Source organism: Limulus polyphemus, unplaced genomic scaffold (assembly GCF_000517525.1).
Source record: "Limulus polyphemus unplaced genomic scaffold, Limulus_polyphemus-2.1.2 Scaffold3933, whole genome shotgun sequence".
Lineage (NCBI taxonomy): Eukaryota > Metazoa > Arthropoda > Merostomata > Xiphosura > Limulidae > Limulus > Limulus polyphemus.
Window position 1 is genome coordinate 44,970 of NW_013669543.1, and position 15,129 is coordinate 60,098.

The 15,129-nt window shown below is 40.0% G+C and overlaps 1 protein-coding gene across 1 annotated transcript in view; it reads right to left on the minus strand.

Moving 5' to 3' along the window:
• The window catches only part of LOC106470306 (protein turtle-like), a gene marked incomplete at its 5' end in the record, with an annotated part of 95,193 nt that overhangs the window by 35,022 nt on the left and 45,042 nt on the right, over window positions 1–15,129 (minus strand). Inside the window, one exon of the mRNA XM_013930852.2 lies at window positions 11,125–11,307. Within this exon, the coding sequence (XP_013786306.2) occupies window positions 11,125–11,307 (183 nt within the window). The remainder of the gene's footprint in view (window positions 1–11,124; window positions 11,308–15,129) is intronic.

A 15,129-nucleotide genomic window follows, 5' to 3' on the forward strand; every position in this document is an offset into this window, starting at 1 on the left:
TAGTTACTCATCTGGAGGTTCTTGTAACTCCATCTACACTGCAGAACATCACCGCCCTACTCTGAACTCTTTGTGGAACCCATCCCACAGGTTGCCTCCATGGTCAAACACCCTAGCAGCTTGGAACTAGTAAGTGGTACAGACTTCCGTACTCCACTAGAAGAAAGAGGGAAAAGTGGAGAGTCCAGAGGGACTGCAACACCCAAGACAGTGAATGGGTGATCATGAAACCCTATTTTTAAGAGCAGACCACACCAATTGATTCAATCTAGGCATGGCACAGATAGGCATCAATCCCCTTCTGCATTACCCATGCTGTCCATGGGTGGTATAGTTTGGGAACGGCATATTATGATGCAATTACCACAAAGAATTTGCATTCTAGTGATCTTGTGAAACACCCCATCTCAAAGGTGAGTGTACATAGCCATGATAAATGTTTAAGAATCAACATGGCTTACAGTGCAGATTTGATAGCAAGATGTCTGTGAATGGTTATAGCCATCTAAGTGAAACCCATTCGAAGTACAGACAGAATACCTGGTCAGGCACCATTTGCCATAGAGTGTGATACAAAGTGAAGCTGATGTAGGGACCTCTGAAAGAAAGCAATAGTAAGGACTTACTTCATACCAAAGCTACACTGAAGTCTGTAAAATAACTAAAGGCAGCAGGCGATATCCCAAGGAAGCAGAAACAACAATGTGGTGTAGGTAGTGGGAGATGAATGTGTGCAGAGTTGTCAACATGCCCAATCATAGAATCTCCTCCATTGGCTGACAAAGACGAGAAGCAAGAGAGAAGGTAAGGTGACGGATTTCACGTGAGGAAATGTGAAAGGGATCATGCTGGGATGGAGATAAAGAAGAATAGGCCAACTGGATCAAATGTTGAACCCAACTGATGAGGGCAACCAATGAAAGGTCATGGGAAGAGAAAGGTTGCCAAGGGATAAAAAGGCGGGAAGGAGGCCCCTGGAAGGAAGTTGTGTAAGCAATATAACAATGGAAGTCATGGACAGGATAGAGGAGTCTATTCAGATCAGGATGAGGGTAGAGATGTGATATAGAAAGAATATGCAGATAGGGGAAGAGGAGGACTAACTTTCTCGAGCTACAGAGGTCTTAGGAAGGAAAGCATGATCCAGATAAAGGATAAGGTAGGAGGAGTGGTACAAGATCCTGGTAATGCAGAGGACATAAATATCTGATCTATGATGCCCGTAGGCCAGGAGGAGGAGGAAATATGCCTTCAAAGAGAGGTGATGAACAACAGATGCCGCCATGGCCAACGGAGCCAGAAGGAACAGATCAACATGGAAAGGACAAGGGGAAGCAAAGACCACGCAGAAATGGAAAAAATAGAAGGAATGGGATAATGCTGCCCAAAATGAGGAGACTGAATAACCCCTCTCAAAGAGCCACATGAGAAATCTGTGATACTGGGTTACTGAAACCCAGTAACCCCATGTTAATACCCAGGAGGGATAAATGCTCCTTTGGATTGATAGATGGCCAAAGAAGAAGGGCAAATCGAATGGGCTAAATGTGAAGCTACTCTGCAAGAGAAACCAAAAACTCCTTGCCAAGGACCTGACAAAAGGCAGGGGTGGAAACAGAGGATGGATGGTGTGGGATGGAGCACCAGTGACTGAGCAGGCTGGGATGGAAGGAAAGAGGAAGTGGAGGGGCCACCTGCAGTTGGAGCAACTGATGGAACCAAAGTTTAGTGGGCCACTAAGGAGCAATTAGAATGACCATGCATGGAGTGGCATGGATGTGGGAGACCACCTAATGAAGTAAATGGATGGGAGGGTAAACATAAAGGAGCACATGAGACCAATCTTAACTAAAGGCATCGACAGCCAGGGCTCAAGGATGGGGAACTAGGGACCAAAACCAGGGTAATTTGTGATTGAGGGCAGTGGCATACACAGTTGCAGAAAGAGCCACTGAAAATGGCAGAAAGCAGGGAACACTGTGGGATCAATGCAGTCTGGTTGGGAAAGGTGATCAGCTACAAGATTGAAAGCACTCAGTACATGACATGTCATCAAATGAATTCAATGTGTGTGGGCCAAATAAAGAAGATCTATAGGGCAAAAACACGGGGATCTGGACCTTGGTGATTGATATAAGTCATTATGGTAGAATTTTCGGAATGGATCATAATCAGCCAGCGGCTGGCAAAAGAAATAAAATGATCCAAAGCCCAACAAACAGCCAGGAGTTCAAGAACATTAATGTGAAGAGAACTCTCCTTCACAAACTAACAACATGAAACCTCCTGGTGATCCACCCAGTCCTGAAAGGATGCATCAGTTAACAGATGTAAATTTAGCTGCAAAGGAGGAAGCAGGAATTTCACCAATGTGTGGGCCCTGTTTACCAATGGAGATCAACTACAAGAGATGAGGGAAAGGATAGAGATGTCTCCAAGGAATCCTGGTGAAGTTCCGTTGATCGTAAAGTACCCATTGAAGAAACTGCATATGGGCCCTGCCCAGGGGTATGAGAGAAATCATGGAGGACCTCATCCCCAAAAGTGATATAACCTAGAGAGCTGTAAGTGAAGGAAGAGCCAGGACTTTCCAAATAGGCCATTCCATAGAATGGAGCTGAAGAAGAGAAGGTTGGGTCTGACTGAGATGGGTGTTGAAGAAAAACCCCAAATGGATAAAGTATTGAGTAGGATGAAGAAAATACTTCTCCAATTTGACTAATCAGCCCACCTGTGCAGCTTCCACTAGCAGCTGACGAGTGTGACAGGCTGGTTTCCATTCGGAATGAGCAAGAAGAAACCAGTTGTTCATATAAACATGGAAGTCCAACCCCATGGCAATAATATGCTGAGCAACAGACAGACCACATGACAAAATATGTATGGGGCTGAAACTAGGACAATAGGTAAGGAACGAAACTGGTATACAACACCCCAAAAGACAAACTGAAGATACTGACATGAACACTATATCACAGGAATGTGTAGGTAAGTACTGGAAATGTCCACTTTGGTCATCCAAAGGCCCACCAATGAATAAATCCATGGTAAATCAAGAAGTGTGAACATACTGATTGAGATGGGACAAATCAATAACAGGAACCACAAACAGGCGGGAGTAAAATCCCCGTGAACCTGGTTTGATAGCCGGTTGTACAATGAGGTCCTGAACTGTTTTTGACAGATGCTGGCATGTTGAGGGATCCAAAGAAGAAGGGAAGGTAACGGGAACACTGGATAGGGGAGGAAGGGAATAACGTATCCCTCCAAGAGCACACTGTGAACCCAGACATTGTCGAGAAAAGCCCACCTATGAACGAATTTTAAAAGACGAGCTACCACTGGGCCAGAACTGACCTCGTAATCACTGGTAATGCTGTTGGCTTATCGTGCATTGTCGAGTAAATCATCGAACTGTGGCACCGCAAAAGGATGGGAAAGGAAGAGGTTTGGAAGAGAAATGTCAAGGGACAAGAACTGGTGCCGTGTTTGACCCCAACTGTGACAAATGAGCTACCAAATTAGTGAGGGGAAGATGTTGATGGGCTAAGGCCACCTGTGACTTCAAAGACTCGGGAACCGAGTCAAACACATAATGTCATACAAATGGTGCCATGCAGAGGTGCCTACGATAAGGAGCATGGAGACGTGTCCATGCCAAAACTGAGAGATCCCAACAAGAAACAAACCACTTTTGAAGCATGAAAGCTGAAGATGAGCCAACGTAGAAGTAAGGATGGAGGGGATTTCAGCAGAAAACCTTCAGAATTCCTGTGAAGAGGCTCTGACAGAAGGTGAAGGGAAGAAAGGTACCTTATAGGGTCATGATGGTGAGACAAAGGCAAGAAAATTGGGATTGGGTAATATGGACAGGGTAATCTGGATTCACCCTACAAACAGGTAGAACTGATCCCAACAACTGTTGGTAGAGAAAGGGAAAGTCTATCCAATGATAAGCAAGGGCGGACTGATCTGAAGTCCATGGGGGACAAGGCACACTATCACCCTCCCCAGTTGAGAGACAAATCAGTCCACTTCAACTCTAATATTGGGGGATGGGAAAGACTAAAGAGTCAGAAAGTTGTTCCATGTAAGAGGAAAGGACTAGGGCCATAGAAAACAGGCATAAGAGACAAACATCACATATCTGAGAGATAAATTCAGAAAAGACCAATGACAGATGAGCTGAATCATCACGAAGTGAATGGGAAGGTGCGGCAAAATCCAGATGGGGTACAAACAATTAAAATCGTCGTTAGCCTGGCCTGGTTTGAATGGCTCAGGAGGAAATGTGGCAGAAGTAGATGAGACAGGTTTGCTCATATTCTGATCGAACTCCCGGCAAATGAGCAACGATATATCCCCTGATGGGTGTCCCGCACCAGTGGCTGAAAATACGGCATTAGACGCTGGTGTAGTGCCCGAAGTGGTGACTGTAACTTCAGAATTCATAAGTGGCAAACATGAAGAAGTAATGCTTTAATGAAAATATTAACTCCACAACTGTGAAGTGTAGTAAATAAAGGTATGAAAAATTAAACCACCTCTAGGTAATGAACAATGTAAGAAAGAACATCTGAACTCGACAGCTGCCAAATGATAAGTGATAGTTCAGTAGTGGCAGTCACATGTGTCATGTGTCTTATTCGTGGAGAGGTGACTCATGATGATTTGCATAAGAGATGTGTTGGAACTTTGGATTCTAACAGAGGAATGATGAAGGCTTTTGTCATGCATTTCTGAAAAGGTTTCTATACAGAGGGCAGCACAAATTAAAAGTTAATCTTGTGAGAAAAGGGAGAGTACCTTATCAGAATTTAATCCCTACTTTGGCAGCTTTATATACTTATCTATAAGCCAAAGTAATGATTAAAATTTATGATTGTGGTTTTAATTCTTGTAAAAGTTATAGCTATCATAGATATGGCTATACTGGTCATATAAAACTGAACAAATAAATAGGAAAAAATTAAAATTTGAAAGGAAAGTAGGGATTGTTGGTTATTCGTAGAATTGCTATAAGTATCCAAAACAAAATAAATGCTGGAATAAAAGTGATACTAGTTGGATAGATGTTAAAACGATTTTCAATCCCTACTTTGGTTCATAAATTTAAACTGCTTCATTTAATTATAAGGATCACAATGCCAACCAAAGTAGTGATTGAAAGATGTTTTAAAATCTATCTAACAAGTCTCACATTACTTGTTTGTGTACTTTTTATTACAGCATTTATTTATTTTTTCTTTCATGTACTTATTATAGCAATTCTATGGATAACCAATGATCCCCACTTTCCCTTAAAATTTTAATTTTTTCCTATACATTTTTTATATTATTCAGTAAACTTTTAACAAATGGGATAGGTAGTTACATGATTTTTGAAACACATTACGAATTCAACAAGACTGAAATAATTTAAACTATATAATTTTATCGAAATCAATGGATAGTATACAAATAAATTATAAGATGGTACATGCAATGGCACAAGAAGTGGAGGGCACAAACAACATACTTTATTCCAGGTTCTTTTGAGACATCATCAAAGAATGGTTGTAAACGTGGAATAAATCGAGTAACAGAGCTTTTTTCTTTTTAGTATTAACCTTGATTTACAAATTACTTATATTCACAGTCTAAACCTTTTTTCTCTTATTAAACATTTTCTGTTTTATTCTTATTTTGTCATATGGTGTAATCTCCGCTTGAGAATAGAACATAAATTATGGTATGAGCCATTACACTATTCCCAGCAAACCATTACTTTAAGAAAAACACAAACTGGTGAAGCTGTTAGCTACATCTCAGTAAAGAAATAATTTTGGAGGGGAATTTATGTTATGGCTTAGCAGTATCTGTAGTATAAGTAATTTGTGCCAAACTTGTGCAAAACCTAAAATGGGAAATTTGGTATACAGATGCTTCATGTGATACAGAGTGGTGTAAATTGAGATATTAAATATTCCCTTTTCAGATTAGGAAATTGAAATTTATATTAAAATCTAAAATATAATCTATGATTTGATTATTCATATATTGACATACATTCATAATATTGTTGTAAAAAAAGGTCGCAAGATGCACACTTTGCAGTTGAGTAGAAGAATAACACATTCGGTAGACAAATCTATAATCATATAGTAAAATTGGTCTACAGAGAACAAGTCTGTAAATTAGCATATATTTCTCAAATACAATGACATTTCGATTACCATATATTACACACACACACACATATATATTATTACTACTTGCCATTAATGCTTACATTTTATTTACATTTAATAAAACATATAACAATAAATAAAGAATATACATAAAAACCATGAATTCTAGTACATATGAGGTTCAAAATTGCACTGTAAATTTGATGTTTGTTTGTGAATTTATGGCGAGGAAAGCCCAAGGTTCACAAAGAAATGTCAAAGTATGTTTACTACAGTCACTGCTCCAAAGAGTATTTTTTTTTTACTTAGTTATACTTTAATTTGAAAGTCAGGAAAATTACAGTGGTTTTGTGATGTCATATTCTAGTGAATAACTTTTTTTCTAAAATGCATATTTAAAATTTACAAAATTCATTTGTATTCGGTTTAGTTTGTGAGAATCAATGAGGTCTACACCTGCCATTTCCCCAAGTACAATTTTGTAACCTCATAAGTACTAAAATCCATGGTTTTTATGTATATTCTATATTTATTGTTATATTGTTTTAATAAAGATAAATGAAATGTAAGCATTAATGGCAAGTTGTAAAATATATGGTAATTGAAATATTGTATTTCACAAAATACTAGTAAGCTATTCTTTGATTGATTGTTTAGGAAGAGTATTCATGATGAAACTTAGTTGAATGGATGGCAAATACCTGTTGTATAAATGCAAGTGTAGAGGACGTTTCGTAAGTCTTCCCCCTGAAGATGAAAGATTTTAGAAATGTTGTCCTCTACACTTGTGTTTCTACAACAGGTAGTTGCTGTCCATTCAACTAAGTTTCATACCAGTAAGCTAATTTACAGATTTGTACTTTGTAGGCCAGTTTTATTATATGATTATAGATTTATTTACTGAATGTGTTATTATTCTAATCATGTGCAAAGTGCACATCTTGTGACTTTTTTTACAACTATGTTACAAATGTATATCAGTTAACATAGAATGAAAACAGCATATATATTTCAGATTTTAATGTTTCAATTTCCTAATCTGAAAAGGAAATATTTAATATCTAAGTTTCACTACTCTGTATCACATGATGCATCTGTACACTAAATTGCTTTTTTTAGATAATTTCCTTCTATCCCTAGATCTTTCAGGTTTGGCACAAATAGATATTGCTAAATTACAATGTAAATTCCCCTCCAAAATTATTTCTTTACTGAGATGTAAGTTAGAGCTTCTCGATTTGTATTCTTCTTAAACAAAGTGTTATGGTTTGCTGGGAATAATGTAATGGCTCTATTGTCTGGTGGAGATTACATATGGAAAAATAAAAACAAACCGGAAACCTTTAATAAGATAATAGAAGTTTAAACTGTGAATATAAGTAATTTGTAAATTCAAGGTTAATACTGAAAAAGAAAGTTATCATTTTCCAAATCTGAAAAGGTATTTCCAAACGTACTTATCTTTGCTGCCACTTATAGCTATTTCTCAATCTCCATCTTCCATTGTTTTTTACCATCTAAACATTGTGTTTGCTTGCTCACTTGACTGCCCTCAGCAATATCTAATTTCCAAAACTTTACACCAGCCCTCACATGCCCTCTATGCAAGTATTGTATATAAGCATTTTTGAAGACAATATAATCACTTTTTCAAGACTTACCCCATCCCAGTTACTAACATTGGTTCTTAGTGGGTAGGAAGGGAGGGAGAGTGTCAATGGAGGTATGTTTGGAAATACATTTTCAGATTAAAAAAATGATAACTTCAAAAACATACATACCTCCACTCCCACTTATAGCTAGAATCCCACATTGAGAAGGTGAAGGGGCCGATGAGAACATAGTTCATACAGAAAGTGCCTGCACAGAACAAAGGTGTACCATGAGGAGTGGTACCCAAATGGGGAAACCCACACTACATCCAGAACTACTGAAAAATGAAAAGGGTGGACTAATACACAAATAAGTAAGAAGAGCCAGCCCCAACCACAAAGCCAAGGTTCCACAACTCAAGGCTGGATTTAAGGGGTCATGGTACCCATATCCCACATTGGAGGCCAGAGTGGTCGGACTGCAAATATATACATATCTTTTTGATAGGATCCCCACCTGCTGCAGGAAATAGATTGATGCATTTTCAATTGCCAGATTTATGAAAGAAAGATAGCAACACAAAAGTGGACAATTCTTCTGATCAACCTAAAGATGTCCAAAAGGCAACATTGCAGGCGTGGATTGAGGGGGTCATATATGCCATACTCCACCCAAGGTCCAGAACTCGTTCGGTCTGGATTGACGAACAGTCATCTTCACTCCCCAACCAAGTGGGCAAGGAGAATTCCACTTACCCATGGAATTATGGAGAGGACATGGAACACTGTTCCACCAAGAACCTAAGATGGGACTGCATTATGTTTGGATTTATGAGGAGATAGTGGACCCCCTGTATGAACAACCTAAGACCTGACAGTGTACATAAGAGGGTCCAAGCATGCCCCCATCAGATAGCTAAGCATAAGCTCTGGACCAGTTTTATGAATAGGATCCTGCTTAGGTTGGTTCTGCTCCTACCGACATCTGGGAAAAACTTTCAGGGACATGGGTAGGAGGGTCCCTAACTTCACTCTTATCTCCAAGAGTAGAGAAAACTCAACACTCTGAAGGAAAATCCTCTATCCACCACCCCAGCAACTTGGTGTGGTAAGGACTCCCTAGCTCCACTTGTAAAATTTTTAGGATGTGCACAGTGGGGAATCCCAAGGAACAGGTCTCCTGAGACAGTGCAACAGGTGAACCACATTCTCTAAGTTTTAAAACCAAACCAATCTCGGCTGATTCAGCTCGAAGATCAGCATGGACTGGCAAAATCCCCTTTAGCTTTACTCATCATAGTCCAAGAGTAGCAGTCCACTGGATTTGTATTGTGAGATAATACTACCATCCAGAATTACATCTAAATGGTCTTATGGAACACCTCATCTCGACAAAGCCCATTGCAACCATGAACCAATATAAAGGTTGTTAGTGTGGAATTAAAAATTACAAGCAGACCTGACTGGGCAACACTCGCCACTGAGTGGGATCCAAAAGAAATAAAGAAGGGCCCTAAAAGATAAAACGTAAATCAGGTAAGAAAGTTACTCACCTCCTTGTTAAAATCTAGCAGAGGTAATCAACACAGCCACAGGGGGAAGGCAAAATCCCATGGAAGAGGAAACTGCCAAATCATGAAAGTAATGAGACAGAAGTGTTGGGAGAAGTCCACATACCAGCCTGCAAAAATATCCTCCAGAGAATAGTTCAGATGTGCAGCTAATGACACTGATAGATATTGAATCTAGTGAAAAGTGACATGGAGCATATTTTGTTCTTCAACAGATAACCCTGAATAGGCTATATGAATCAACTTCTGAAGACCACTGGCTAATGTAATGGGTTATAAATCCAGGGACACTGCCAGATCCCAATGAATAAAAAAACTGGTCCCAAGGATGCCTGAACAGTTCCATACAAGGCACATAACATCTAAGTGCTCTGACTGGACACAACAAACAATCTGGGTCTGATCGACTGTAAATATGAGAAATGGCTGGTAAATGAATAGGATAAAAATGATTTATTCCTTTCTCTGGCAGAGAGAGTTTTTGGTAGAAAGGGTCTGGCTGGATAGAGCAAAACATAGGTAGAATGATAGAAAGTTCACTGAACATGGACAGCAAATAAATCATAATGGCACTGTCCGAAAGCTAACAACAATAAAAAATATACCTTGAAGGAAAGGTGATACAATGAAAAGGAGGCCATAGGTTAGAAGGGACGATGTGATAATGCACGTAAAACAACTCTAATGTCCCAATTAAGCAATTGAAAAGGTCGTTTGGGTCAAAGAAGATGAAAAGATTGTAAAAGATGAGATAGCACAGGAGAGTCAAAACCTTCTTATACTTAGAATATAGAAGGTAGCAGTTAAGGATGCTTTATACAATGCAATGGTAGAAGAAGCCAAAGCTCTCTCAAAAATCCAGGTCAAAAATGTAATACTATGAAGACTGTTGGATGAAGTGGGTTGAAAGCTCTCCAAAGACACCACTGATGATATGTAGTCCATTTCCGTTGATAGATTGCCATAGTAGGTCGACAGTGGAGTTTAGTCAAATAAACGGAAACTTTAGAATTTAAATCCCTATGTTGGGCAAAGGAACGTTCAACTTCCATGCATGAAGTGTTTAATGTCTGGGTGTTGAATGTTGGACTGAGGTTATCTCAACAAGGATGGGCAAAGAGGTAGTGATGGACATTCCTGGAGCAACCATAGAAGAGGAAACCATGTCTTTAGAACTTAAATCCCTATGTTGGGCAAAGGAACATATAACTTCCATGCATGAAGTGTCAAATGTCTGGGTGTTGAATGTTGGACCATGGTTATCTCAACAAGGATGGGCAAAGAGGTAGTGATGGACATTCCTGGAGCAACCATAGAAGAGGAAACCATGTCTGAGCAGGCCAAAAAGGAGGAAAGGCATAAAAATGTAATCCCATCCATTCTTGACTGAAAGCATCTGTCACCAGAGCTTGTGGATGTTGAACTGGAGACCAGAACAACTGTAGGCGAGCATTCCAATGGGTTGGAAGGGCATCGATCATTGGAGATCCAAACTGAGAACAAATCCATTGAAAGACCTCCTAATGTAACTTTGATTCTGTTAGAAGAATCCAATGGGGGTCGAAAAAGATGATCTGCTATCAAATTCATAACCCCTGGTACATGACAGGCCAAAATATGGATATCATGGGAATGAGCCCCATAAAGAAGATCCAAAGCCCAGAAACAAAGATATCGAGAATGAGTACCTCCCTAAAAAGAAATATTTGATACCACCATGGAGTTGTCCAAATGGATCATGACAATTTTGCCATGAAAGAGAGGAAGACCTTGAACCATTGCTCATTATACCGCAAGAAGTTTGAAAATGTTGATATGCAAGGTAGATTCATAGTCTGTCCAAATATCCTGGAATTCCTGCCCCTGAAGTAAAGCACCACATCCGTGGAGAGAAGCATCTACGAAGAGATGGATTTCTGGACAAGGAGGTGGTATTTGGACCCCGATAGTCATGTTGTTCCTGTCAAGCCACATCTGTAAAATTGTTCTTGAGCAAAGATACTATTTGATCCAAAGGATCAATATGCATGAGCCACTACTCGTGAAGTGACCACTAAAGGAATCTCATATGAGCCTGACTCAATGGCACAAGGTATTCTAGGAAAGCCAAAATCCTCAAAAGAGACAAACATCTGCACAGTGGGAGAAGGTGACATAAGCAAATGTCTGAAAATCCTTTCCATATTGTGAAGTCTGAGGGGAGATGGTTAAGACCCAATCAAATGTGTGTTGAAAAACACCCCAAGACGGACCACGTATTGAGTTGGTGAGAGAATAGATTTTTCCAAACTGATAATGAAACCCACCCTTCTAGTTTTGGAAAGTAGAATCTGGGTATGTAGTTCGGCAACATGACGGGTTGGTGCCAAAAGAAGCTAATCATCCATACAGTGCTGTGTGCAAGACCCAGAAAATGGAGATGCTATGCAAATTCCCATGCTACTTGGGATAAAACATATGGTGCTGAAGCAAGTGGAAACAAGAGAGTTTGAAACTGCAACATGTGGTTCTCTTGCACAAAACATAGAAATTAACGAGAAGACTGCTATGGGGATGTGAAGGTAGGCATATGTAACATCATACTTGGTCACCCAAAGACCTGGTGTGAAGTGCCATCGAAATTGAAGAAAAGATTCAATGGTGAAATGAGGAGGCTGTAGAATGTGAGTCGAGACAGATCGATGATAGAACACCAATCTCCAGTTATCTTGGGCACCAGAAATAGATGAGAATAGAATCCTGGATGAATGGGATCGACCTTCTCGATGGCTCATTTGTTGAACAACTTCTGAATGGCCTGGGAACGAAGGTCTGCATGTCTGAAGAAAGAGAAAAGACAACTGGATGAGAGGACAATGAAGGGGAAGAAGTAAACTTAATCTCGAACCCAAATCCAGTACTCTGAGAACCCAAAAATCAATGGTGAATGAAAGCCAAATGTGGTGAAAGAGATGTAACCATCCTCCCACAGAATCTGGTGAAGATGGGTAGTCACTTATGCTGCTGGAGCCATCCCAACCTGCCCAAAGATCGCCGAGAATATGGACAGAACCGATCCTGTGAATCAATAGGACAAGGTGTTAAAAGTGGGGGCCATGAGACACGAATGGACAATCCTTCAGAATTACCCATTGGAGTAGAAGAGAGGTGAGTAGCCAACAATGATAAAGAATGCAAAAATGCCACATCAATTCGGGCTTCTAAAGTTTTCATTTTCTGGCAAACAAGTAAGGCCAAAGAAAGGGCGCTTCCCATAAATCATGAAGAGCAGTGGATGGCAAATGAATACCCTCCAACAAGGCATCTCTACTCAATAAGTCCCAGCAACAGACCAACCACGACACAAAGACAAGGCCTGAAGAGAACAAATGAGCCATAATGGTAACCAGTAAGAGTCCCAGTTCATTATCAAATTCATCAGGAGAGCACTGATATGCTTCAGACAAAAGGTGAAGGAAAGAGAAGTATCGCAATACAGTAGTAAGAGTCAAACGAATCCATGAAAATTGAGATCTGTTAAGAATGATAACAGGTTCTAACCTGGAACCCCAGAGATCCAACAATGGATCCAACTATTGAGTGCCTAAATATACTTCATCCTGACGATGATAAGCCAGGGCATGTTGTTCTGATAAACGAGGTTGGCAAGGCATAGTGATACCCTCTCATAATTGCATTGCAAGCCTCCCTACATGCATGGCAATATCAGGGAAAAGAGGAAAAATTAAGTAATCCCCCAAGATCTATCTGAGAACAAGGCAGGGGTAGACTCAAAAGCAATGGGGTTAATCCCCAAAACTTCACAAACTCGTGTAACTAACTGCTGAAAAGTGGCACAAGATGGCTGATCAGATGAGCCCTCAGTATAGGCAGCCCTAGAGAAAGAAGGAGCATGAAACAGTCTAAATTCTCCCCAATACATTCAGATGAAAAGCCAGCTTTGAAACCCCCAGAGCTGCATGAAAGACTCCATCTTGCCCCGAATCAGATCATGGACAGCTTCCACCTAGAGTGGACCCTAACCCGACTGCTGACTACCACCAGACAACAAAGGAGGAATGGACAAGGTCTGGGTAGCTGCTGTGACATACCCTCAAACAATTTTTTTTAAACATAGAAGAAAACCAACAAAATGTCAGCAACAGGAAAAAAAAAACACCAGACTACTTTCAAAATTTTACAACTAAAAATGTGAACCACAAAACATGACTCTTAGTACTGCTGAGAAAAAGTGATTACATTGTCTGCATACAATGCTTATATACAGTACGTGCATGGAGGGCATGTGAGAGCCAGTGTAAAGTTTTGCAAATTACATATTGCCAAGGGTAGTCGAGTGGGGTATAAAAGACTGGAGCAAGCTAATACAATGTTGAGATATCAAAGAATAACAGATGATAGAGTTGAGAGATAGCTATAAGTGGCAGCAGAGGCATGTATGTTTTGGAAAGACTATGTTACTTGATTTATTCCATGATTTCAACCATTCTTTGATGTTGTCTTTAAAGACCCTGGAATCAAGTATGCTGTTTGTTTGGAGAAATTTACAGATAAAATAGGAAAACTTTAAAATGAAAATAAGTATTTTTATTCATTTCATGAAATTTGTCTTTCATACAGACTCAGTAAATCTTTAGTAGAAATTCTTTATTAAAATATCTGAATTTTTGTTCTTCATAATTTTCAAGTTTGCTGTAAGATTCCAGATTTTCTGAATATACACAGCGTGGTCACAAATAAATAGACACCACCTTTTCAGAAAAAATGAAATTTTTCAGTCATATTCACAAGAATTGATATATTTATAATTTAATTAATATCTAGTAGATCTTCCTTTCGCTTCGTGGAGTTCGTTGATCCTTTGGGGCATTGTGAGAATCATCTTGTCAATTTTAGATTGTAGGATTTTTGCCCACTCTTGATTCAAAACTTGGAGTAGATCGCTCTTCAAAGTTGGTTTTTTTGGTTGTTTCTTGACTTGCCGGTCGAGTATGGCCCAGAACCCATCGAAAACCGCCTTCATGTCAGGAGATTGGCTCGGCCAGGGCAACTTCTGGATACCATTTTCTTCCTGCCACTTTTGGGTGTTTCTAGCAGTGTGACACGGTGCTCCATCTTCCTGGAACAATGTTGTGTTCTTGTCCACGAAACTAGAGGTATAAAGTGGCAAGAGTCCTTCCTCCAATATTTTGACATATTTCGCAAAATTTATGTTGCCAACACACTCCACTAAACTCGGTCTCCCACCAACCCAAACAGCTCCCCAAACCATCACGCTGAAATCACCATGCTTCACAATTGGCTGCAATCTGTTGAGCCAAAGCTCTTGGTGAAGCATGCTCCAGACCCATATCCTTCCACTGTCCGAAAATTGAACGAATCTTGATTCGTCTGAGAACAATACGGTCTTCCAAAAGTCCAGAGGCTTGGTCATCATATCACTTGCCCACTTCTTTCGTCTGACTATGTTGGCAGGTCTTAATAAGGGCTTCCGTCTAGCTGCTCTGCAACGATAACCCAATCTGTGGAGAATCCGTTGAATAGATTTCGGGCTCATCCCACCAACTTTGGCCACTTCTGCAATCGTTAATCTTGGAACAATTTCGATGCTCCTCTTAACAGCCCTTTTTGTCCTCTCCGATGGACCAGGACGACCCGGACGCTGCTCAGTTGTTTCCTTGCCGTGTTTCCTGAACTGCACGATGATTCTGTTGACTGTCGAAAGCGTGATTCCCATATTCTGCGAAATTTGCCGCTGACTTATTCCACCATCTTGTTGACCAACTACCTTCCTCT